Source organism: Crotalus tigris, unplaced genomic scaffold (assembly GCF_016545835.1).
Source record: "Crotalus tigris isolate CLP2741 ecotype Arizona unplaced genomic scaffold, ASM1654583v1 scf7180000017739.2905288, whole genome shotgun sequence".
In the NCBI taxonomy this organism is placed as follows: Eukaryota; Metazoa; Chordata; class Lepidosauria; order Squamata; family Viperidae; genus Crotalus; species Crotalus tigris.
This window is the reverse complement of record NW_024096605.1, coordinates 915,812-941,639: the sequence shown is the minus strand read 5'-3', so window position 1 is coordinate 941,639 and position 25,828 is coordinate 915,812. Positions and strand designations below refer to the sequence as shown.

Sequence of the window (25,828 nt, the reverse complement as noted above, 5' to 3'; positions counted from 1 at the left end):
GCGTGCTAGCCTCCCATTCATCTATGTTTTAATTTAAGGCTTTAATTACACAAATCTTTAACCATCTAGTGGGGGCAGGAAACCTGGAGTTCTTCAAGAAACATATCAGCAGGTGCACGGGCACCTAAATAGCCAAAGTGCAAGTTACGTGGGAGACCCTCCCATTACCATCTCCCTCCCTCTCAATATACTCTATGTCGGGCCGTAGCAGAGGCTGCCCCAGCTGCAGATAAAGACGTTAAACACCTACCCCTCTCTGACAGCGCTCCGGTCCTACAGGCGCACGTCTCCAACGGCCCGACATGCAGCTGGCCAGTGCTCATGCGCCGACGGCAACCCGACGGCCAGCTGGCCTGGCACATGCACAGATGGCGTGCACGACGATATAACACATGCGCAGACAGACTGAATGGCCAGAACCACCCAGCGCACATGCACGAACGTCTAAGTGCAGCCGGTGACAGAAACCGGAGGAGTAGAGCCGCGTGGAGCAGCCGAAGCGTCGGGAAGCGTCGGGAGGCTGCGGCTGGCAGCTAGAACATTCGGGATGGATGGCCATGTATGGAGAAATAGGGCGGTTCAGGAAGTGGGCGGTGGTGCACGGGCGTTGGTGTGGGTGTGGGCTAGGCGGGGTGCCTTTACACTGTATAAAAGAATCATGACTGTAATGGTTGTTAGTGCTGACTTTAATCACCTTTTGCTGTAATAAAGTTGATGTTCTTCGTTCCTGACGTGGTGGACCTGTGTATGTTGATTGCGGAGTCCAGATGAGGCAACAGTAAGTCAGCACTCCCTTCCCTCCAGGCGGAATATGACTCCCTTTCGGCCGCCGTAGGCTGCTGACCAGTGTCCAATTGTTGCAATGCAGGACTTAACCACCATCCACCCGCCTCAGTCACTGCTGACCTCTGCCTAACCTCAGGTTCCAGATCCACTGCTGGTGGAGGAAGCCTCTCCTTCGGGCGTACTACAGGGCCCTCCACCACTGCAGCTGGTTCTGCAAGCAACCCCTGTTCCTCCGCCTGTTCTGGAGCATCTCCAGCCGGGGCAGCGTCTTGCACCCCCTCCGCCATGCTGGCTCTCTTCGCTCTCTAACCACCCAGAGGCTGCTACAATAGACAATACTAGAGGCAGAGGTTCTTCTGATATCAGCTCCATTTCTTACTTATACATGAAGTCCCTGGTGCTCTCTGAGCTCAGTTATTTTCTTGCAGACGTTTCATTACCCAACTAGCTAACATCGTCAGTGCTAGAAGGGTATTTACATTGTTGGGTAATGAAACGCCTGCAAGAAAACAACCAAGCTCAGGGAGCACCAAGGACCAGAGTTCAGCCCTCAACTATAAATATTCTGTTTTATTTCCCTTTTTACGACTCTTTAATCCCTTAATTTGGGGTAGAGTTGGGGCAACTAGATGGAGGTGAGCGTTTAATGACCAGATGCCCTTTGTGATGTCACGTGTCTATATCTCTCTATTTCTCTATCTCTCTACCTATATCAGGGGTAGGCAAACTTGGCTCTTTTATGACTCGTGGACTTCAACTCCCAGAATTCCTGAGCCAGCATGGCTCAGCTTAGAAATCTCTCCCTGTCCCCTCAGCGTGGCTGGCTCAGGAATTCTGGGAGCTGAAGTCCACAAGTCATAAAAGAGCCAAGGTTGCCTATCCCTGACCTATATCTATACCTATATCTATCTATATCAGTGGTTCTCAACCTTTCTAATGCTGTGACCCCATAATACAGTTCCCCATGTTGTGGTGACCCCCAAGTGGGTGTGGCCACCAATAAGAGGGAGTAGGACAGCTAGGGAAAAGGGAACAAAATGGTGGACAGCATGGTTTGGCGACCCCCATGAAATGGTCATTCGACCCCAAATGGGGTCCCGACCCACAGGTTGAGAACCACTGATCTATATAGATGCCTATATGCATACATACACACACATACCCAAATTAGTCAACTATTCCTTATTTGGAGGAATGAGTTATATTTTCCCCTGCAGGTCACAACAACTTGAAGTGGAAGAACAGTGTTGAACAGCCTGAGGTAGATGACTAAATATACAGTACTGCTGCTTTAAGATTAACAGCTCCTTTCCACCTGTACACCAATTAAAAACAAAAATCTAAGAAACCAGTCCAGTCGCCCATACAGTATCCAATTTACAATCATCAGGCCAAGAATGCATATTCAGTTCTTGCACCCAAATTAAATTGGTTGGAATGTGCTTCATGTTTCTAGATCTCATGACCGGATTTTATCACGGCAAGATTTTAACTGTTCAAGCAGTGTTTCTTTAACTGGAAATAATTAGCCACAAGAGAATAATATGGGTATACCGTGAGCATAATATTGAAAAAGGGGACAAACGCAATAGATTTTAGGTTTCTAAGTGTACAGGTATTTGTGATTTTTTTTCACAATCCTAAACGTGGATGACCAGTGTTCCAACTCAGCTGCATTTTAAGAGAAAGCCATTTCATAAATTATTCACATCTAATTAAGATGCTACAAAGATGCTTCTGGAATCTACGGCTACAAAATTATTATTTTGCAAAACTGGAATATATATATATCATAATTGCATATTTGCAATATTTGAATCCGCTTCCAAAATTTATTTATGCACTGAAACGTACCTCATAACTGGATTTGTAACACTTGGGGGCACACAGGTGGATATTCAATATCCTGATAGTGAAGGACAGAGTGAATTTAAGTGAAGTTAAGTGAATTTTGCCCTATTTTATTACCTTTCTCGCCAAAGTTGCTAAGTGAATCACTTCAGTTGTTCCGTTAGTAACACGGTTGTTAAGTGGAACTGGCTTCCCCACTGACTTTGCTTTTCGGAAGGTCGCATAAAGTGACGGCATGATCCCTGCAACCATCATAAATACGAATCGCTTGCCAAGCGTCTGAATTTTGATCATGTGATCAGGGAGATGCTGCAAACGCCGTAAAGTGTAGAAAATGATTATGAGCCACTTTTTTCCAGTGCCGTTATTAAGTTTGAACGGTCACTAAAGGGACCGTTGTAAGTCAAGGACTACCGGTATATGTGAGGTTGTTTATATATGTATGTATGTTCTCCGCACTTGGTGTCAGAGTCCAAGTCTGAGAATTCCCAACTAGCATGAGCAATGGCTAACTTGAAATCTTGGGAGATGCAGTTTAACAAACCTAAAGATTTGGGGAAAGGCTGAAATAGTACACAACGAAGTCACTTCCAGAAGCTAAGTGGTTGCAATTTTGTATTGCGGCTGCTTAGGGAGCTCATCCAGCAGTACAGAAATGTTTTAAATATATGAAGAAAACAGAAGGGGAGTCTTCACAAACACATATATTTGTTTTCTAGAGAACGCTTCCCCAAAGTTGCTATTCTTAGCGGAAAAAAGCAGAAGAAAGAAAAATAATCAGTTATCATAATACACACTAAGATTATTTTTACCAGACTTATGGTGGGCTGATACGTAGGTGAGGAAAAAAAACAGAACTCTAATGGGTATCATCAGCACACTTTGGACTACCAATAATAGGGTCTTGCAAGCTTTTCTGCTATCCAACCATCTGCTAGCTGTTCGTACACACCAAATCACAGATTAGCAACCCACATTTTAGCCAGGTGAGCCCACACAACGTGGCTAATTCACTATGTTACTCAGACTAAGAAAACTGGGTCAATCAAGTTAAATCATGGTCAAGTTAATCATGGACAGGCATGACAATCAAAACATAATCTTAATGGGAGAAAGTGCTAAATAATCTTCCGAATTACCCCACATGTGAAAGATGCCAGGTTAGGGGAAACTGAGTTACATCAACAAAAAAACTGTGCATATTTCAGGCAGATTTTGCCAAAAAAAGAAATGAAGTTACAACCTTGGCAAACTATTAGAGCAGGGGTCCCCAATCCCCGGTCCGTGGACCAGTACCGGGCCACAGCATGCAAGCAACCAGTCCACACAAACGAGCAAAACCCCATCCACGAGATGCAGGCAGCACACAAAACCACGCACTCTCTGGTCTGTGGAAAAACCTCTCTCCACGGAACCGGTTCCTGGTGCCCAAAAGATTACAGACCTCTGTATTAGAGGGACTAATATCTATTAACAAGTTTTATGATCCTCATACCATTCCCTTCCCCCAAGTATCATATGCAGTAAAATCCCAACATTCTTAGCTTACTTTCTACAGGGCAAATGAAGGACATTCTCCAGTTTCTTATTTGGTTTAATTCAACCATGAGACTTAACTGGAGCCACAGTGATGCTGATCGAAGGATTTTAAGTTTCTTTCTCTTATATGCTATTGCAATCATAGCTGACTGTAGCTTCTTGACCTACAAGTAGTAGTAGTACGTTGACACACTATACAAGAATCTCCATTACAATAAATCCCCACTACCAAAAAATATGACTCACAGAAGCTAAAGGCCTGCTGAAAAAGGCAGATAGAATAGAATAACAGAGTTGGAACGGATATTGGAGGTCATCTAGTCCAACCCCCTGCTCAGGCAGGAAAACCTATACCCAGTGTTTTTCTTAAAAAAAAAAAAAAAGGTGCCGGAACTCACACACGTCATACAACCCACCTTGCCTACTCTCCAAGGTTCCATCCAAAAAAGGTGCCGGAACTCCGTTCTGGGCGTTCTATGGGAAAAAAAAAAGCCCTGCCTATACCATTTCAGACAAATGGCTGTCCAGTCTCTTCTTAAAAACTTCCAGTGTTGGAGCATTCACAGCTTCTGGAGGCTGATTGTTCCACTGATTAATTGTTCTCGCTGTCAGAAAGTGTCTCCTCAGTTCTAGGTTGCTTCTCTCCTTGATTAGTTTCCATCCATTGCTTCTTGTCCTGCCTTCAGGCGCCTTGGAGAATAGCTTGATTCCCTCTTCTTTGTGGCAATCCCTGAGATATTGGAACACTGCTATGTTGTTCCCCCTAGTCCTTCTTTTCATTAAACTAGACATACCCAATTCCAGCAACCGTTTTTATGTTTTAGCCTCCAGATCTTAAGGTCTTTTGCTGAAAGAGAGTCAGAGCCTGTCTGATTTCAGGGTAAATGCTATTCCAGAGAAGGAGAGAGGTAATGGAGAAGGCTCATTTGAAGAAATCTACAAATGAAATATCCTAAAGGATGGAAACCAGAAACAGTCATTTCTTACAGATCATTAAGGGACAAGTAAAGGCTGCTAGAGCAAATGATCCTCAACCCTCAATAGTTTAAAGCAGCGGTTCTCAACCTATGGGTCGCGACCCCATTTGGGGTCGAACGACCATTTTACGGGGGTCGCCAAACAATGCGATCCGCCATTTTTCCCCCTCAGGGGGCGACGCCACGCATGCGCGCCGCGCATGGGGGCCAGCGCTGTGCATGCACGCTGCGCATGGGGCCAGCGCCACACATTTGCGCCACGCATGGGGCCGGCGCCACACATGCGCGCCGCGTCCGTGTGACCGGGGGTCGCCGTATAAAAAGGTTGAGAACCACTGGTTTAAAGACATTAATGTCTTGTGTCTGGAATTGGATCCTGAACTATAATGGTAACTGGTGCAGTTCTCAAAGTAGAGGTACTACTGACTACTTCAGTTCTCAAAGTAGAGATACTACTGACTACTTCAGCTAGTTCATTCTGGACCTGATCAAGTTTCTAAGTGGTATTCAAGAGCATGTCCGGTGCAATGCAACAATCCAAATGAGAATGATGAGCAACAATAGTCGGCCTCGTAGCAAGTCAGTGGGAGAAACGAGATATGCTGTGTGTTTCACTTAATAACCATGATAAAAAGATCATAATATGGGGCATGATTCATTTAGCTGCCTTACTTAGCAACATTAATTTTGGGCTCAATTGTGGTTGTAAGTTAAGGATTACCTGTAAACAGGATATAAATGAACAATCACATCATATAAGTGCCAAATCTAGAGATGTTGGGTTAGGAGAATCACTGGCATTGCAGCACTTCCCTCCCAATTATCATCTTAGTAAAAATTAGATGCCAGTTTAATGTATTGGCTTGGAAGGAAAAAGGTAACTATAGTATTCAATTAAATAATTGTAATAGTAGTAAAGTTGGAAGGGACCTTGGAGGTCATCTAGTCCAACCCCCTGCTCAGGCAGGAAACCCTACACCATTTCAGACAAATGGCTGTCCAGTCTCTTCTTAAAAACTTCCAGTGTTGGAGCATTTACTGCTTCTGGAGGCAGGCTGTTCCACTGATTAATTGTTCTCACTCTCAGGAAGTTTCTCCTTAGTTCTAGGTTGCTTCTCTCCTTAATTAGTTTCCACCTGTTGCTTCTTGTCCTGCCTTCAGTGCTTTGGAAAATAGCTTAATTCCCTCTTCTTTATGGCAGCCCCTGAGATATTGGAATACTGCTATCATGCTGTACTTCTGCATTTGGTTTTTCTTGCCTAAATGTAGAACCTTGTTTTTTTCACCATTGAATTTCATTTTGTTAGTTAGTGCCCAGTGTTCAAGTCTGTCCAGATCCTTCTGTATCTTAAGCCTGTCTTCTGGAGTGTTGACTATTCCTGCCAGCTTGGTGTCGTCTGCAAATTTGATGAGTTCCCCATCTATCCCTTCATCCAAATCGTTGATGAAGATGTTGAAGAGCACTGGGCCCAGAACAGAGCCCTGGGGCACCCCACTACATGTGGGGTGTACTAATTAAACATGTATTTCTTTAAGTGACATGATTGCTCGCCATATGATTAGTATCACATGAAGCTAGACTCTAGTAACTCAAAGGACTATTTACAAAATGTGTTTTGATCAGTTAAGAAATATGAGACATGATCAATATAAAGTACATTAAAGCCTCACTTTAATAATCAAATAGCCAGGGTAAGAAATGAACACTGTATTATTACTTTTTCCTTCTTTTTTCAATCTTTAGGACTTATACTTGGAAGAGAGAAAAAATTACTATTGTAGATTTCCAGTTCCCTTTTAGCAAGCCAGTTCTGACTAGCATCATTCACTCACCCATCAAAGTTACCCATCTTCAGTTGAAGATTTTAAAAAAATGGTGACAGAAATATGACATCCATTAGAATCTGCTGTGTCAAAAGCTGCCAATGGTAGAGATGCAGGACTTTCTAAAACTGTCAGGAAAAAGATGCTGAATGGAATTTGCCCCTGCTAATACAAATGCAAACAGAATAAAATTAGATACTCAGAATAATTGGTGAGGAATATGTGAGTGCCTGCAATACAGAGGCACACCTAGATAAACTGTCACAATATGCTGCACATCAGTGGTTTTCAAATTGTCTGTTTTCAAGGATAGTTTTCCTAGACATATGAGATTCATTCTCTACACCACTGCATCAAGTAACCATTCAGTGGAGCCCATTCAGCGATAAAAGATTTATTTTAACTAAACCTCAAGAGAGAGGCATCAGAACTATTTAGAACCTTCCATGCTTAATTTGTTAGGCTCTTTGATAAATTCACTCATATGTGCTGACAGTGGTATCAACATTAAGAGCGGCTTCTACTGAAGCATCCAAAAACTCTTTCTGATCCAGTTGCAGGAGATCATCTTTCATAAATAAACCTTGAGGAGGTAGACAGGATACTTAAGGGCTGTTGTTCTACTCCAGCACGCTTGGATGAAACCAATTTTTCTGGGTCCATTGCAATGTAAAGTTGGCACCAAAATATCCTTGGTTGATCTGATTAGATAGCTTCTCTCAGAAAAGAGATGTCAAAGTACAGCTGGTTGTATTTAGGCCTCCTCTGAAGAGTTGACACTATCAATTCTCTATTTTAGTAACTAAAGAGAGCACCTGAAGAAGTTTACATTCCTATCTGCAGGGTCATTTTCAACTGATAGCACTAGGGGATTTCAGGCCAAGTAGATTCCAGAAATTCCAAAGGTCTTTTTCCCATAGTCTTCATTATCTACTCAAAGCCACCAGGGAGAATGTTCACTTCCTGCAAAGCACCAAATCTAGTTTCTACTAGAGTCTCAAATAGAGAAAACACCCTCAAGAAAATAAAATATCCTTCAAGTCAAGCTTGACTTCTAGAGGTTTTATGAATGAATCCATGCAGTCTTCTTGGCATCAGGATGGAGGTGGTTTGCAAACACAGGACCTGGTTGCCTCCTATCCAAAGTCTAATTAAGCTGCTTAGCTTCAAAATCCAGACAATGTCAACCAGCCGCTGAGACCAGTGGGGCAATGATCACTTTTTCTGAGCTCCCCCCACATCGAAATTAAGCTATTTGTATGATCTCGTTGTTACTTAAATAAGTTTATTTATCTAGACCAGGGGAGGCAACCTTGGCTCTTTTATGACTCGTGGACTTCAACTCCCAGAATTCCTGGCTCAGGAATTCTGGGAGTTGAAGTCCACAAGTCATAAAAGAGCCAAGGTTGCCTGCCCCTGATCTAGACTGTTTCACTGTAACCTATAACAGGCCTTGGAACATCCCACAAGTATATTTAAAAATATCTGTACCATGCAAACAAAATTCTGACAGAAATTACACCAATAGCATCCCAGACTAAAGAAGCTAAGGTGTGTGGGTTTTTTTGTTTGTTTTTTGTTTGCAATATATCAGAATGCATATTTAATGGGCATTAGTGATATTTAGCAGTCTGGTGGTAAACTCTTGTAGAGCAGTCTTGGGGCTTTCAGTGGCTACTGGCAGCAAAGGAGACTGTTTGGTTCAGCTTACCAGCAGGTGTTGACAGATAGGCAGGGTGGAAGGGCAATGCTTACAAGAGGAAAGGGAACAAGATGGGAACATTTTACATGTTTACAGACGCTTGAGCTGAAAGCAGGGGAAATAAATAAAGTTTACATCGAGTAATTTATCCCCATGCTAAGGAGACAGAGGGGGGAAAAAACGGCGAGAAAACATATCTCAGAGGAAACTGGTATTACTTCTTGCTTGAATAAAAGATGCAAGCTACAGGATAGCCCTGTTCAAATGGCAGGTTTTTGAGATGTAAAAGAAAAATCAGGCCAAGATGAATCACTTCAGAATTTTTTTCCTCCTTTTATATAACATATAATATGTACAATTCAATTGAAAAACTGAAATCTTTTAGGATGAAAAAAAAACAATAAAAAAATAGAATGTTACATCTCAAAACCTGGCATTTTAATAGGGGTGTGTAGACTTTTTATAGGAAAAACAAAAAAAAAGATGAAGGAGCTGAGGATGTTTCCAAAATATTTTTCACAACTTAGCCTCCTGATCAAAAACTGAGCTGGTCTGAAACAGCCAAATGAGGTTTGACAATACCAGTCATGGCTTGATCCTTAAGATTCCCCTGATTTCATTTGATCTGCTGTTACTATCTTTCTTTATTCTATTTTTTTTTTTTTGTATTGTTGTACGGCTGCTATATTTTAATTTTTTGTACTGGGATGTTTTAGGTTGTATTTTTACCTATGTAAGCCACAGAGAGTAGTCTCAATTCTGGCAGCATCAAAATATGCTTAATAAATAATAAAACCAATAAAGGCAGGGCAACTGCTAGGATAGTTTAGAAAACTGTGCAGAAACACACATAAGGGGGGGGGGGAGAAAGGATCCTCCTAACAGGCATGCATGTTATTGAAAACGACAGCACGACAGCATCAACTGAGGTGGCTTCTGGAAAAAATTCTTCATAAAATATAATACTGTACAGATTATGCATCTCTTACATTCTAACTCTAAGAGCACTATCACCAAAAATATTTTATAAACACAATTCAAGTAGTCCTCGTTTGTTGATCACCTTGTCTAGCAACTGTTTGCATGTACAACCGTGATGAAAAAGTAACTCTGCGAACATTCCTCACAGGTTTGTATAGAAAGCAGAAGTAAGATCATAGCTATAGTCACACTTTCACTTAGAGACTGCTTTGCTTAACGATTTCTGGTCCCAACTGTAGTCACTAAATAAGGACTATCATAGTTGATCACACACAGTCTTTCCAATCGTGGAGTCCTATACTCGACACTGCAAATCCATCAGTGTCAAACTGTAGCACCAATGATTCCAATTTTAAAAAGCCATTGACTAGAAGTAGTAGAGCAACAGCTTTACTACTTTTAGAAATCTTACTCCTTCCATCCCAGAAGGCAATCCTGCTATCCGTGGGGAGATTGTGACCCTCTCTTATATAAATCAATTCAATTCAATTTTTACAGCCCTAATACCAAATACAAACAAAATATTGAATAAAAGTAGTATTTTATCATTCTAGGTATGTTTATGCGTAAGAGAAAAACAGAGTATCACCGAGTCTAAAAATAATTAAGAGCATAGCTACTAAAATAAATCCAAATAAAATACTATTATAAGAAGTTCCAGTCCTGAGTAATGGTACGGGGATGAGAATTGGGAGACTTGAAGGTTATTTTCTTGTCCTTGTCTGACAATAACGCCATTAAATAGAACTGTTAAGTAGCATTATTAAATAGAAATCACACTCTCTATCTGGGAATTTCTTCAAGCCACAGTATGTAAGAGTCTGTCTAGAGTCCTCATATTAGGAGCAATGTAATAGCATATGTTCTAGAGTTTCTATTGAACCTATAGAAAATTTAAATTACTCTTTCCTTTCTAAATGGGTGAGAGTCAAGTACAAAGAAAAGAATCTGGCTAAAAACCTGGAGCTCCATCAGCTTCGAATCATTGGTTCTTCAGGGGGATTCAAATAACCTACCATATAAAGAATTACATGCCAATTATAGGGAGAAATGGGGAGCACGTTTGGGAATAAAAACAAACAAACTATATTTAAAAGTGCAAAGCTGGATGCAGCTACTGATGTGGCTCTTGTGGGGAGGTTTCCCTAACTGGGCCTCCCACATTCCCAGCCTGTGTTGCAGATGGGGCAGGAATATCACCAGCCACAATATCTGGGAGCCCCTGATGGGGAGCCTTGTTTTAGGGGAGCCCCTGCTCTTTTTCCTCGAGACAAAAGCAGAGGTTTGCCATGCCACGATTAGGATCCAGGTAAAAGGCGGCGACGAAATAGCCAGAGGCCACCATGGCCAAGCAATCACCTGACACTTCCAGCACCTCGCATTCCTCTCGCCCACAGTAAATAGCAGCAATGGCAGACAGCTCCTCCAAAGCTAACGCCGACATGGCAGTAAGGGACTTCTCCAAGCCACAGACGAGAGCAGCACTTCCACTTCCGCCCGCAGAAAAAACAGAGTGGAGGGAAAATAAATTATATCCCCCACCAGGGGGCAATGCGCTACCTCAGTGCTCAGCAGCCGGAACGGGAGAGGCTGTTTCAAATGTCTGCGGCGGAGCATCGAGTCCCGCGTTGCAAAACAACCGCAGATTGCAAATGGAGCTCGTTAATCCCCACTGATAATGTCCACACGGAAGAGATGAGACGAATTTAGATTATATGTTTTACAGAAGTCTACGGATCCTAAGGTTTTGTCTAGCTGGCACCAGGACAGAGAGTGGGAGATAAATTCAAGTTCTGCCTTAGCCATGAAAGTGGGCTGAGTGATCTTGGGCCTGTCACTTGCTTCATTACTAGAGGTTTTTAAGAAGAGACTGGATAGTCACTTGTCTGAAATGGTATATAGGAACTCCTGTTTGAGCAGGGGGCTGGACTAAAAGACCTCCAAAAGAGACTTCCAGCTCTTTTCTGATTCTAATTTTAACCCAACCCAGCTCACAGAGTTGTTGTGGAGAAAATAGGAACAGAAAGGAGTATTGTGTGTGTTTTCCACTTTGAGTTATTTGTAAACATAATAAAGGTGAGTTATAAACAAATGAATAAATAAGTTTGAGAAACACTGCTTTAGTGCATCAGTATCAGTACAGGGAGTCTTCGACTTAACAATAGCTCATTTAGTGACTATTGAATACTCACTATTCAAAGTTACAATAGTACTGAAAAAGTGGCTCATGACCGTTTTTCACACTTAGGACCGTGGCAGCATTCTCATTCTCACTTAACAACAAAAACGTTGGGCTCAATTGTCATAAGTTGAGGACTCTCTGTATTCTTTCTTTCAGCAACTCCTAATGAGGTCCATAAGAGGCGTCGGACAACATTCCATAACATTCATTGTTTCCAACATCCAATGCAGCTGGATTATGGACATTGTAATCCTACCTATCTTTGGGGGTGGAGAGGCTGGAACAGTACTTAGAATAATAGGATTAGAACATGAGATATGTTCAGGTTTCAGCTATGCAAAGTAGGTGATCTTTCTTTAAAACTTGGCTTTGCCTGGTCCAGACCTACTTCACAGGGCTGTTGCAGAAAACTAGCCTCATTCTGTTGGATGAAGAGGAGAAGAAGCAGGCTGAACCCAGAGCTTCCAGTTGTTGGGAGGAGAGGGGAAATCAAAAGGATAATGTTCATGAAGTGTTAATGCATCAACTAAATAATTCCCTGGATAAAGTCTCTCTCTCTCAACCCAATCCGCCTCACAGAGTTGCTGTGGGAAAAAGTAGGAGGAGGAAGGAGGATTAGGTATGTTTTTCACCTTGAGTTATTTATAAAAATAATAAAGGCAAGATAAAAATAAATAGTCATATGTGGTACCGTGAAATATGCTATTATTAACACTCTGAAACAAGTTTGATACATTAACAATCACTGCCTTTTTTACATTTAAAACTGCATAAGAATCCTTGAACAACTTGTTATGTTATTAAATTACCAATTGTTGGAAAGGATCATAAAGATGTTTTCATCTTTCGCATCCTTCATCTTGGACAATTCAGGCAGGACTGTTACAAAGATTGGGCTTGAAAGATATTTTCACAAATGTAGTACTCATCGGCGAGAGTTGCCCAGAGACCACAAAAGCCAAATTAGAAGAGTGGAATCACATTGCAACATCAAGGAAATCAGATCAGCAGAACAAAAACATTAATACAAAGTCTTCGAGAAAAACGGATACCCACGAAATTTCATCCAGAGATCCCTGCACACAAACAATACAAACACCCAAAGCAACATAAAAACTACAACAGGAACAACAACGACCAGACGAATCACAATTCCCTACGTACAGAATGTTTCAGAGATGATGGCAAGACTACTATGCCAACATGATCTCGTACTAGCTCACAAACCAGCCTCAGCTCTCAGATGGACCCTATTAAAACCTAAGGAGCAGACAGAAACAAACCAAAGATCAGGTGTCTTATACCGAATCCAATGCAGCAATTGTGAAAAGAACTATGTGGGCCAAACAGGAAGAAAGCTATCTACCAGACTGCACAACATTCCTTGGCTATCAAAAGACACAACCCACTATCCCTCATGTCCATCCACAAAGACTCAGACGGACACAATTTTGATCTATCCGGGACCACAGTTGCAACTCAAGCGAAATCAAGGAGAGAAAGAGAATTCCTCAAAGCCTGGTTCTCCACCAATAAATCAATAAACATTGACATCGACCCAATCTACCAACCGCTGAGAACGAAGAACTACTTCAACTGCAATCTCGAAGGCAGCATTTAAAATGAACAAACAGGCACCCCACCACACAGCAAAAATCATAACCCCCCACAAGAAACCAGACCACGTCCCGACAACAACAGCCAACCAAAGAAACAACCCGAAACCAGACCATGACAGAGGCAACCAAGTGAACAAACACCATTTGCATCACACAGACGATACTTAAAACACCAAGGACTATGGCCCAGCAACAACAACCAGCCAATCAACAGTCTAAAACCAGACCATGACTCAAACATCCGGACAAATCACACCTACACCAATTTAAAGGCCAGTGCTCTGACAGACGAGCACAATTCAAAGCACAATTGTCCCTCCAAATGGAGATGAAATGTCCCTCTAAATCAGTGGTTCTCAACCTTTTTATACCGGCGACCCCGGTCATAAGGACGTGCCGCGCATGCGTGGCGCGCATGCGCAGCAGCGCCCCCATGCACGGCACCCATGCGTGACGGTGCCCTCATGCGCGGCGCACATGCGCGGTGGCCCCCATGCGTGCCGACGCCCCCATGCATGGCGGCACATGTGTGCTGCTGCGCGCAGGCGCAGTGCTGCCAGCTGGGGAAAAAAATGGCGGATCGCGTTCTTTGGCGACCCCCGTGAAATGGTCGTTCGACCCCAAATGGGGTCGCGACCCACAGGTTGAGAACCGCTGCTCTAAATGGAGATGAAATGTTTGCGACCAAATTGCCAAGCTCGGATATCAAACCAACAGCCAACTACCAACCCAAACTACTAATATTCAAACACATCTCAAACCAAATTATTCCTTTTCTTTCATTCTGAAAGAAATGTATGAACAGGTAGTCCTCAATTTACAACCATTCAGTTAGTGACTCTTCAAAATTACAATGGCACTGAAAACGTGACTTATGGTTCTTGCACATGTGACTTTCGTAGCATTGCCAGGGTCACGTGATCAAAATTCAGGCAGCTGGTATATATTTACAACAGTTACAGCATCCCCATAAATGTGACATGATAGGCGCCACTGAAACTTGGTGAAATGAGAATCACAACTGGCATATAACACTGTAAAAATACAATTACTCAATTGGAACAGGATGGCGGTGTTGCATACATATATAAATAAAAATATGCAGGAACTGGAGCACCGAAATCCCATTTAAAGTGTGATACATCAGAGTAAGAGTGATACATCAATATGGACTACAGTACTTGGACAGGGAGAAGGTAAAGATAACAAAAGTTCTTTCTGTGTCAGAGGAACAATTCAGAAGTTAATGTAGGAGTAAGTAGAATTATGTTTGTAAACCGACAGAAAACACAAGCGGTGAAAGTCTTCTATATAAAAAAGAATTGAAGCTTTCACAACAAACTTTCCTACTTTCTGTCTTTTGGGTTTTTGGTTTTTTTTTAAAAAAAAAATACATTTCAATATTTTTTAAATCCAGTCAATGTAAATGTCTTTTAAGCTGACACTATCTAAAAATACTGAGGTCCCTGTGCGTAGGTTCCTGCACTATGACATTTGGAAGTCATCAAATGAGGCAGCATAATGTCAGTTTGATATTTGTCACCCTATGCAAATATCAGGTTCATGTCAAAGATTAAATCCCATCTAAATGTAATGCATTTTCTTGTATTCGCCAGCTTGTGAAAATGTTAAATATTTAAATTTGAGGTGAATATCTATTCTTGATCTTCATGCTGAATTATTAGTAAGTAAGTCAAAATCCCTTTTCCACTGAAATAATAATAATAATAGTTCTTAGCAGTTCAATTTGCTGGCCTGTCAGAATGCTATGTGCCTGGCTCACAAAATGCTATAATGCAAGGGTTTTTGGTTTTGTTCCATAATATACAGAAAGAGATATTTTCCTTTCAACCATTTTCACAGAAAAATGAGGGTTGTGTTACCCCCCCCCAATCCTCACTCTCCACATGTTTTTCAGAAAATATAAAATGGGGACCTTCCTGTGAATTATTAATCCCATTGCATGGGATTTTGAAGCCATCACATGATATTATCCAGAAGAAAATGGCATATTCTATCCATATTTCCAGAATTTAGTTTATTACGGGTATTCTATTGCTTAGCGACCATTCAGAGTTATAATGGCCCATTCCACAAGGGACATGACCCTTTTTTGAAATTCTGATACCAACCCCCAGGTCATGTGATCAGATTTTGGTTGCTCAGCAACCTTCCAGTGTTTACAGCTGTTTGTAAACGCGGTTCTGTGACCATAATTTATGACATTTTTGCCGGAGCTAGCATTTACTTCCAATTTCTGGTAAAAACCATCCCATAGCAAACAATGGGTTCACTTAGCAACCGCTGTGGTTTGTTTAATGATTGCCACAAAAAAGACTGTAAAAAAATTCTTTGGGTCATGTAATGACCATCACAATTTATGACTATAATTGCCTGACTCAATTACAGTTATAAGGTGACAACTACCTGTATTGCTTAATTGGATGTTATAGTCTTACAATTTAGGGAATTAGCCAAAATAATTTTATACATTCTGGGTATACACAATAGCCAATGCATAGGAGTGTATATATTTGTCACTGTAGATAACAATATGTAATATTGCGGCTAATAAAAGCTAAACAGAGTATAATGGGATCTGCTGAATACTTAAATGTGAATTCATGAGGAATTAGGTGATTTAGAGTTATATGAGACTAGAGCGTATAAGGGCAAACCATTTTTGTATTGTTACCAAGACAACTACATAAACATGTACATATAGTTATTATAAGCCAGGATCGATTCAAAGAATTTACTCTTTATCCACCATAAATCCATATTTTTATTACTGAGCAAAACAGTCCAAAAAGACTTGCAATTTTTTTTAATATATCAAAAGCCAGAAGAATGTCACTGAGGATAGTTCCCTTATTAAAAAAAAAGTGTTGGTAAATGTAATGTATTTTTAAAATACAGATATTAATCTTTTACATTTTGGTGTTTTACAGGAGAAAATGAAAAAGCACAATGATTTGTGAACAGTAAAATACAATTAGTATTTTTAAAACTAAAGGAATGTTGTTCCTACCATTAAGTTGTCATAAGTCATACTTCATACAGTATTAATAATTTATGCTTCTGTCTTATATATAGTTACACTTGGGAATAAACCTTATGGCATCTTCTCCTGAGTAGCCTTGCATCAAATTATACTACTAACGTACAATGGGGTAATGTACTCATTATATTGCTGTTGTAAGTGCAATTCTGGACTTAAAAATTAAAATTCTACAAGAAAATTTTAGAATACTATTTTAAAGACCTACCCATAAGCATCCATTTTAATCAAATGAGTGCTTGTCACATTAACTTTCTGTTACTGCAAACTCTAAAAAATTAACCGAGACTTCTCACTTGCTGCTGAAGATAATTTTAGAGAACATATGGTAAGCCTATTCAGTGGTAACTTTATTTGCAATGTGAGTCTCATTACTTAATCATTCTCTTCAAAGAAAATATCTTTCAATCCTGCTATAATTAAGATTAGTACTGCTATTTCAGGGAAATCAGTTAAAATTTCCACAAGTGGATATTTTTAAAGCCTTTGATAATAAATCTTACTAATACTTCAAAGAAACTTACATGTTGATTACAGGACCATTTTTACTTGTGTCAGTATTTGATGCGTCTATAACAGGGAATTGGGCACAGAAGATTAACGGTGAAAAACAGTATTTCCAGTCTTGCCCAGAAAATGTCTGGGAATCACCTTGTTCCCTGTGGAAGTAATGCTGTTCCTTCCAGAGGTAGCTTATATTATTATTATCTTTTCCCCAGAAAGGCACTGTGATTAAATATGTGGTGCCGGATCAATAAAGAAGGTACTGAGCAATCCAAATGCAACTTCAATCATTCCCCTTTTATATACCTTTTATTTCTAAACATTAAAACCTGGAATATCAGGTGCAGGCAACCAGAGCCACTCATAAATAGCTAAAGCAAGCAACTTGATTGTCCTCCACTTAATTTATAAGAATCTCCCCAGACTGCTCATCTTGCCCTGGGAATAAGCAGATAAGGCTTCATGGATCCTGAGAGCAGTCAAGCATATGCCTTTTGCGGCTGCATTTGCTTGATTCCCCCGCTTCCAAAGTGGTACCTATTTATCTACTTGCATTTACATACTTTTGAACTGCTAAGTGGACAGGAGCTGGGGCAAATAATGGGAATTCACTATGTCGCATAGAGCTTGAGTCTCAAACACAGGCTGTCAGCTTTCCAGCTGACAAACTCAACTTCGTTAACCACTAAGCCAGTGGTGGCGAGCCTATGTGCCCTCTCTGTGGGCACACGTGCCGTTGCCCCAGCCTTGCCTCCCCCACAACCCCTCCTCATCAGCAGCTCCCCTGGAGGAGAGTCGCCCACGAGTGTGGCCCACGTAGAGCAATGCAGCTAAGGACATGGCAGCCAGACAGAGTAGACAAAACTCTGCCCTCACGCCCCATCATGCACAGTTGATGCTGTGGGGCGCGGGCAGAGGGCGTGGCTGCCATGATGCTGCTGGGCGATCTGTGATGTGCCCTGGAGGCGATGAGTGGCCCTGCGGGCAGCCAGGGTGGGGGCAGAGCAGGGGCAGGGCAGGGGATGGAGTGGGGCGGGGTCAGTTTTGGGGCACTCGGTCTTTAAAAGGTTTGCCATCACTGCACTAAGCCATCGCGCCTCCTTCCCAACATACAGAGACTTAACTGAGATAGTTGTTATAAAGATAGATTGGTCATGCTTTATAGTTTCCATAAAGCTTTCTCATAAGCACAATAATCATAATTATAAATACTAGTTCCTTTTCCTTCACCCATTCATTCATTCAATACTTGCATCACTACACTTTTGGGTAGCTAATGCAAAGCAGGGATGAGGTCAGATGTAAAAGATGAGCTGATGCACAAGTACACATACATGTAGTTTTTGCTCTGACGGGCTGATGAATTCTTAAGAGTTTATTTTCTGACTATATATAATTTTTCCTATTGGCAGCCTGAGAAGGATCGTTTGTTATGAGAAGCTTTGTCTTTTGTTGTAAGAAATCTCCCTTTGCTATTGTCTGAAAGAAGCCTTTCATTATAACAAATTTCCCTTTTTGATGTAAGAGCAAACACTGTCTTTATTATTGTTTTTGTCATTCTCTTTTACAACATTCCGGAACGGATCCTTCTTGTTGACATTCCTTGTTATCAGCTCCTTGCAATAATCTGAGACAGGTTTGTTGTTGACACAATCCATTCTGTCACTATCCTTGCATTGTTGACATCCTCTACCCATGTACTGAGCCAGCCCTTTTCTTCTTATTCCTACTTTTGTTGTGTTTTCTGTAATCTTAGAATCATTGCTTCAGACATGATTCTAATTAACCAGCATAATATATCTATTTATAGGGTATTTTTAATCCAATCGTTTTTTGCTATACAACTAAAGGTGGTGAAAATACCTAATACTCCTTCCTCCCCCTATATTCCCCATAATAATAATACTGTGAGGTGAGTTGGACTAAGAGAGAAAGATTGGCCCAAAGTCACTCAGATGGCCTTCATGCCCAAGGCAGACAAGAACTAACAGTCTCCTGGCTTCCAGCCTGGTACCTTAAACACTAGGGCAGTGGTGGCGAACCTATGGCACGCATGCCAGAATGGACACTTAGAGCCCTCTCTGTGGGCACGCATGCCATCGCCCCAGCCCACCTCCCCCCACAGCCCCCTCCTCACCAGCAGTCCCCCTGAAGGAGAATCATCCTGGGGCACGGCCCGCGCTGAGCAGCGCAGCCAATGACATGGCAGCCGGGCAGCAGGGACAAGACTCTGCCCTCACGCCCCATCGCACGCAGATGATGCTGCGGGCCACAGGTGGAGGGCATGGCCTCCATGGCACTGCAGGGCCGCCTGAGCGACCTGCTGTGAAGGGCTGTGGAGCTGGTAGGTGGCCCTGTGGGTGGGCTGTGGCCGAGAGGGGGTGGGAGGCAGAGTGGGGGTGGTGCGGGGCGGCATTTTTTTGACACTCAGTCTCTAAAAGGTTTGCCATCGCTGCACTAGGGCAAACTGGTATGATGTGATGTAGTATGTAATATAATTGTATAGTGTAATATGGCGATCCCCAGTTACTGGGCCACGAAACATTACTGGTCTGCGGCCTGTTAGGAACTGGGCCACACAGCTCAAAGTGCGCAGTGGGCAAGCAAAACTATTCATGTGTGGGATCTAGGTTATGTGCTCCTCCTTTCCCCCTCCCCACAGTGCATGGAAAAATTATCTTCCATGAAACCGCTCTTTGGTGCCAAAAGAATTGGGGACCCCTGGTATAATATAATGTAATGATGCCTGACAATCTATGAGACCTATTGGCTATATACATGGAATATTTCATTAGCTTTTCTGCCTTCCAAGCCATCTGATTTCACTTTAATATACTTCTGAGAGAGAGTGACTGGCCCAAAGTCATCCAGGTGGCTTTCATGGCAAAGGTGGGACTTGAATTCACAGCCTCCCACTTTCTAGCCCGGTGCTTTGTTAGCACTAGACCAAACTGGTTTTAACAAGAAGGTTTAGTTCTTTCATCCGGGCTCCCACCTCACACACACTTTGGGTGTTTGGCTATCGGCCCACATTTACAGCCATTGGCAGCATCCTGTGGCTATATTACTGCAATTTGTTATGTTTTGGCTGGAAACCAGCATCTATTTCCAGTTTTCAGATAAAAACGCCTCACAGAGAACAATGGATTAGCTTAACAACCACAGTGCTTACTTTATGACTGCAGTATTCACTTTATGACCACTTTCAAAAAGGTCATAAAATCAGGCACGGTCATATATGGTGACCCTCTTTATGACCATCACTACTTACAATCAAAATTGTGGGTTCCATTATGGTCATAAGTCAAAGACTACCTGTAATGTATATTCTCACCACACACCCCAAATTACTTTTTTATTTTTAAGGCAATCAGGATATTCAGGAACTGTTAGTAGCTTAGCTGTTAGCTAAGCTCTATTCCTTATCTTCATTTTGATATAGAGCATATCCAAATGGTGCACTTACAGTACTTTCAGAGCCGTAAGAGTTGAAGACAATGCAAATAGTGTCAAAGGAAAAGCAGAGCCAGGACAAAAGAATTTATCTCTGTAAAGAAACAATTGGAATAAAGAATTAAAAGTTCCTATATTGCCCTAGAGACAGTGGAAATGTGTTTTAACTTCTATCCCTAGGGAATCAATGAACCTTAAACTACAACTTATACAGCCGCAAATAATATTTAGAATGTATTGGATTCCATTATATTTGTATAAAAAAGAATTGTCTAGGATAGCATTTTGTTGGATATGAAATAATAATAATGCTTCTTTAAAACACATGCTTTTTCAATGCCCTATTGTTTGGGAGAAAGCAGTGGATTACATAAATTGACTGTGCAACAACAGCTAAAATTTTCAGAGGATAATATTCTCTTGAATTACATACCCTGGTGCGTGCAATTTGACAACTAGACAATGTAAATAGATTCCCTGTGACCTTATTATAGCTAAAAGACTGATACTGCAACATGGAAAAGATAAATGTAGGGTCCCATGGATTGAAGATTACAGTTTCTACTCTTGAACAGATTGCCTATAGATGTAATACTTTGTGTGGGTGAATATAAGGAAATATGGGACTTGTTTATAAAAAGTACAGCAAGTTAAAAAAGCACGATAGACATAAACTTGCATTGTAACTTGTTCGTTGTTGTTACAACATATTGTACTACATATCTGTTTTTTCTATTGTATTTTTTTTCAATTATTTTACGTCCTCGTTATGTACTTTTTGATAAGGTACGCATCTTTGTATTTACTTCCCTTTTTTTCTTTTTCTGTTTTAGTTCAAATCAATGAAAAAAAATTGTACAAGAATGCATTTTGTTAATTAAATTAATAACCGATGGAAATTAACTGACCGTAAAATAAGATATTCCATTTATTTATTTTTTTATTTATTTATTTGATATTTTCCCCACCTTTGTTACTTTTATGGGTAAATCAAGATAGTGAACATATGTGTAATACTCCTTCTTCCTCCTATTTTCCCCACAACAATAACCCTGTGAGGTGGGTAAGGCTGAGAGTGTCTGGCACAAAGTCACCAGTTTTCATGCCTTAGGCAGGATTGGAATTGGCCTCTTGGTTTCTAAGCCAGCACCTTTCATATTGTACCAAAGTGGTTCTCTTTTTAAATTTAAATTAAAGATGAACTATAATATTTAAATGTATTCTCAGAAGGAATATGCATAAAACAAATCAATTCAGAGTTCTCCAAGTGGATTTTAAACCTGAATTTTTTTTACTAGGTATTATGCCTGAAAAGACTAATAAGCGGAAATTATATTTAATCTTACACATCACTACAGCAACGAGAATAATTTTTGCACAATACTGGAAGAATGGAGGACTGCCATCAGAAGAAGAAATAATCAGGAAAAGATTGGAATGTGCAGAGATGGACAGATTAACTATGAGGTTGAAAGATAAAGAAGATACAGACTACTATCAAATTTGGAACCTATTTTATTCTTGGCTAGAGGAAAGAATGAAGGATTAGGAACTGAACATGTATTAGCATAGCAAACTCCAGACAACATGTTGATTGGAAAAATTAACATATATTGATGAAAAAAAAACTAATAAAATCTTTACAAAAAAATAATCAATTCAGAGTTCTCACTTAGGACAGAAATGACCAGGCTCAAATTATCCTACGTTAAACACATTTCATGAAGACCCAGCTCTCTGGAGAAGTCTCTTAATACTGGGGAAAGTGGAAGGGAGAAGAGGAAGACCAGCAAGGTGGATGGACTTGGTTACAGAAGCAATGGATGCCCAGTTAGAAAGATCAGGTTAAGGATAGATCATTATGGAGGAAATTGATCTGTGTGGTCACTGTGTGGTCGGACACCAGTTAGTCAGTCAGTCAATCACTTCAATGTTCCAGGATTGCCATAATGCCATGGAAATGTATACATTGCTATTTATGTATGTAAAAGGATGCGAACTCATAAATATCATATTTAGATGAGCCTCAATGTCTGGTATATCAAGACACTTTTCGTGAGGATTTTTTTTTTTTAAGATTGAATGCATTTTGAAATCACGTTACATAAACCATCGTGGAGTAAAGTAGTTTTGCTTCATTTTTTTAAAAAAAATTACAATTATACAAGCAACAAGCATGTTTTATGGAGAATAAATGACTCTACAATATAAAGGTTAAAACTGATTTAAAGGTTGTAAATATAGCTTTAATGTTTTTTGTGTGGCTTCTGAACTCTAAATATATGATGGCCGATTATGACATTTCTGATAGTAATGTGATCACAATAGCATCTACCTGAGGAATTAATTCATGTCTGTAATTTAAGAAAGGTCAGGTTTAAGTCAAGACCATCTGCAGCTTCATGAACAGCAGGTTTCATTTCATTTTTTTTTTAAAAAAAAGCAGCGTAATTGTCTTTTTCACCAAGGAAAAGAGTTCCTTAATTTTGTAAGGTAGAATTAATCATTTGTTTCTGAGTAAATGGCACACAGCTGCTAACATATTCCTTAATGCCCTTAAATGTATGTGACAAAAGATTCCACTTTTCAATGGGAAGATATTAAGGAAATTATGAATTCAAAAAACAATATGCCATTTCATATTATGTATAAAAACAAGGAAATGAAATGAAGTGTCGTGACAAATGACAAATGCCATTGCAGAAAATTACACTTCTAATTATAATAATTCATGCTCTTGGTTTCAATAATCATGTTAGGTGCAGCTATATTTATAGACAGAAGGCAGATACAATTAGGGCCTTCTAAATATTATAGGTTTTTCCATCAATTGGAACTTCATGGCAACTTCCTGAAGTCAAAGAGAAGCAGAGAAAGCTGGAGAACCTCAGCGACTGGCACCAAAGTCCACAGGATATTGAATGTATGGATAGTATTATAATACATGTAGAAAAGAAGTGGATCATACAGGTAGCCCTTGAATTAGAACTCCTATTAGAACATTAACTCCATTGCTAAGCAGGACGGTTGTTAGTTGAGTAGCACTCAATTTTATGGCTTTTGCCACAGTTATTATTAGCAAATCATTGCAGTTATTAAGTGAATCATGCAATTATTAAGTGAATCCAACTTTAACATTGCTGGTTGGACACCAGCTGGGAAAGTTGCAAACGGCAATCACACGATCCTGGGACGCTGCAAGAGGATAAACAGACACCAATTGCCAAGCGCCCAAATTTTGATCATATGACATGGGGATGCCGTGATGGTTGCAGTATGAGGACCAGTCATAAGTCACTCTTTCACTGCCACTGTAACTTTGAACAGTTGCTGAACGAATAGTTGGAAGTTGAGAACTTTCTGTTCATTGCCTTGAGCACTATAATGCTTCTTTAGTCAGTCTGATGCCCTTGTTGTCACCTTTGTGGATGATGCTGGAGATAGAACTGCAATCCAGCCTCGTTCCCTAGAAATAAGAACATCAAATGTGCCCCTTTGTTTCAGGACAAAGACCAATATAATTGCATACTTCAGTTTGTTCCAGAAAGGTGCTTTCATACAGTGTTCCTCAACCTCAACACTTTAAGATGTGTGAACTTCAATTTCCAGAGTTCCCCAGCTAACACCTTAAAAGTTGCTGAGTTGAGAAATGCTACTTTAGTGTGTGCAAAATGTGCAGACATAACACCTGGCACCAGTTCTAAGCAGCCATGTCCTTTGCCAAGATCATATGGCAGCTACTGGGTATATCCTGCCAGGTGAATCCAAGAAATGATACTTTAAAGATGCAATTGCTTTAAGGGGTTAAAGATACATGCTACATTTGCATCCCCATGGAATCAAAACTTTTTTTTTCCAGAATTCATTCCAAAGCATTGCAGTCTTTCCATTCAAGCCAATGTCTTATGTTACATAGCAGCTGACCAAATGAAATGTAGAATTTTAAAACAGGAAAAAAGGGTTTTTGTTCCTTGTGTTATTTTATATACTTCTATCACATCCATCTTGCTACTTCTTTAAAAAGCCATAAACAATGGACCTTTTCCTCTTATGGGAACTCCTCCAGTCTCCAAGAATTATAGCTATTGTTCCATACATTTCCATTTATTGGACATGTCATTATCAATTATTTTGCCTAACGATTTCTAGCATGAAAATTGCCCCCCTTTCCCCCCTTGTACTGCAATTGGTTGTTTTTAATGAGCTTTTCAGCATCCCTTTCCTGGCCTGTGAATGATGATTAGTGTGTGTGGATTTCACATGTTGCTTTGTTATCTTCTGAATTCAACCTAAATCCAGCAGAGGGAAATGCTTTGTAGGCAAAGCTGGCTTCCACAAAGTAGGCAGCTGATGTGGCCTTCAGTCAAATGCAGCTTTTGAATCTGATGACGCTGTGCATTCAGACTGGGACTATTAGTTGCCTTTCAAAAGAGAAGGCCGGGGACAATTTACACCTAGGTGCTGCTGCTCTCAGCTTATTATGTCACTTCATTATGAATTATTTGGTAACTTCATTATGTCGCTTCAGAATCCAAATCTTCCCCTTTGATCACCAAAGGTGGCCTCCATTTGATCCGGGGTGGGGGGGTGGGGGAGGGCTTTATGCCATCCCTTCCTGTACCAGAAACTACAATGAATATATTTTCTGCTTAAGTCAAGAAGTGTCCCTCCCCCCCCCTGCTCTGAGTATGTTAAATCTTGCCACCTACTGTACTGTCTTGGGAGTCCTCTGGTCCGAAGGGAGACAAGCAATATATACATTTAGCAATAAAATAAATAATAAAATAAAATAAATGTAAATCTTTTACATTTTTTTAATCCCTTTTATTACTTTTACTCAAGGCAGAGAACATATCTAATACTGTTTACTGGTCCAGTTTTCCCCACAACAACAACAACAACCCCACACTATTTAATTTTCTGACCCTGTTGCCTTTCTCCAGGCCTTTGGCAGCTTTACTGCTGCTAAGAACTTAACGTACTGGGGTCCTGGGAATGACTAAGCTGTCGGATGCTGGCTAGAAAAGTAAATGATGATGTGACAAAGTGTTATAAAAGGAACCGGACACTCCCCATATTATTCTGCCTCTACAAACTGCACCCTAAACCTTCTATCTCAATCCTTCGTCATGTAAACAAAAGTGTTTTACTAAATCATTTATTTCAGAGCAAAGCAATATATAGAGCCTCAGTGCTTCAGAAAACTTAGTGTAAAACATTTCCTGAACCTGTAAAATAAGATAAAGCAAGACGTTTATTAAAATACTCATATCTATTTTTCTATCAAAACATAACTGAATGCTGCAATTTACAGTATGCATCCGGGTGTGTCTGTATGTACTTTATACT

General features: G+C 40.5%; 1 protein-coding gene across 8 annotated transcripts in view; it reads right to left on the bottom strand.

Annotated features, from left to right (window-relative positions):
• RWDD3 (RWD domain containing 3) overlaps positions 1-11,173 on the bottom strand; it is a 295,791-nt gene extending 284,618 nt beyond the window's left edge. For 7 of the 8 annotated variants that reach the window (XM_039339788.1, XM_039339790.1, XM_039339787.1 and 4 more), the window contains exon 1: positions 11,020-11,173. In XM_039339788.1, the coding sequence (XP_039195722.1) occupies positions 11,020-11,104 (85 nt within the window). In that variant the 5' untranslated portion in view covers positions 11,105-11,173. The remainder of the gene's footprint in view (positions 1-11,019) is intronic. The other variant, XM_039339793.1, reaches the window with a different exon arrangement.
• Positions 11,174-25,828: the final 14,655 nt, after the last annotated feature.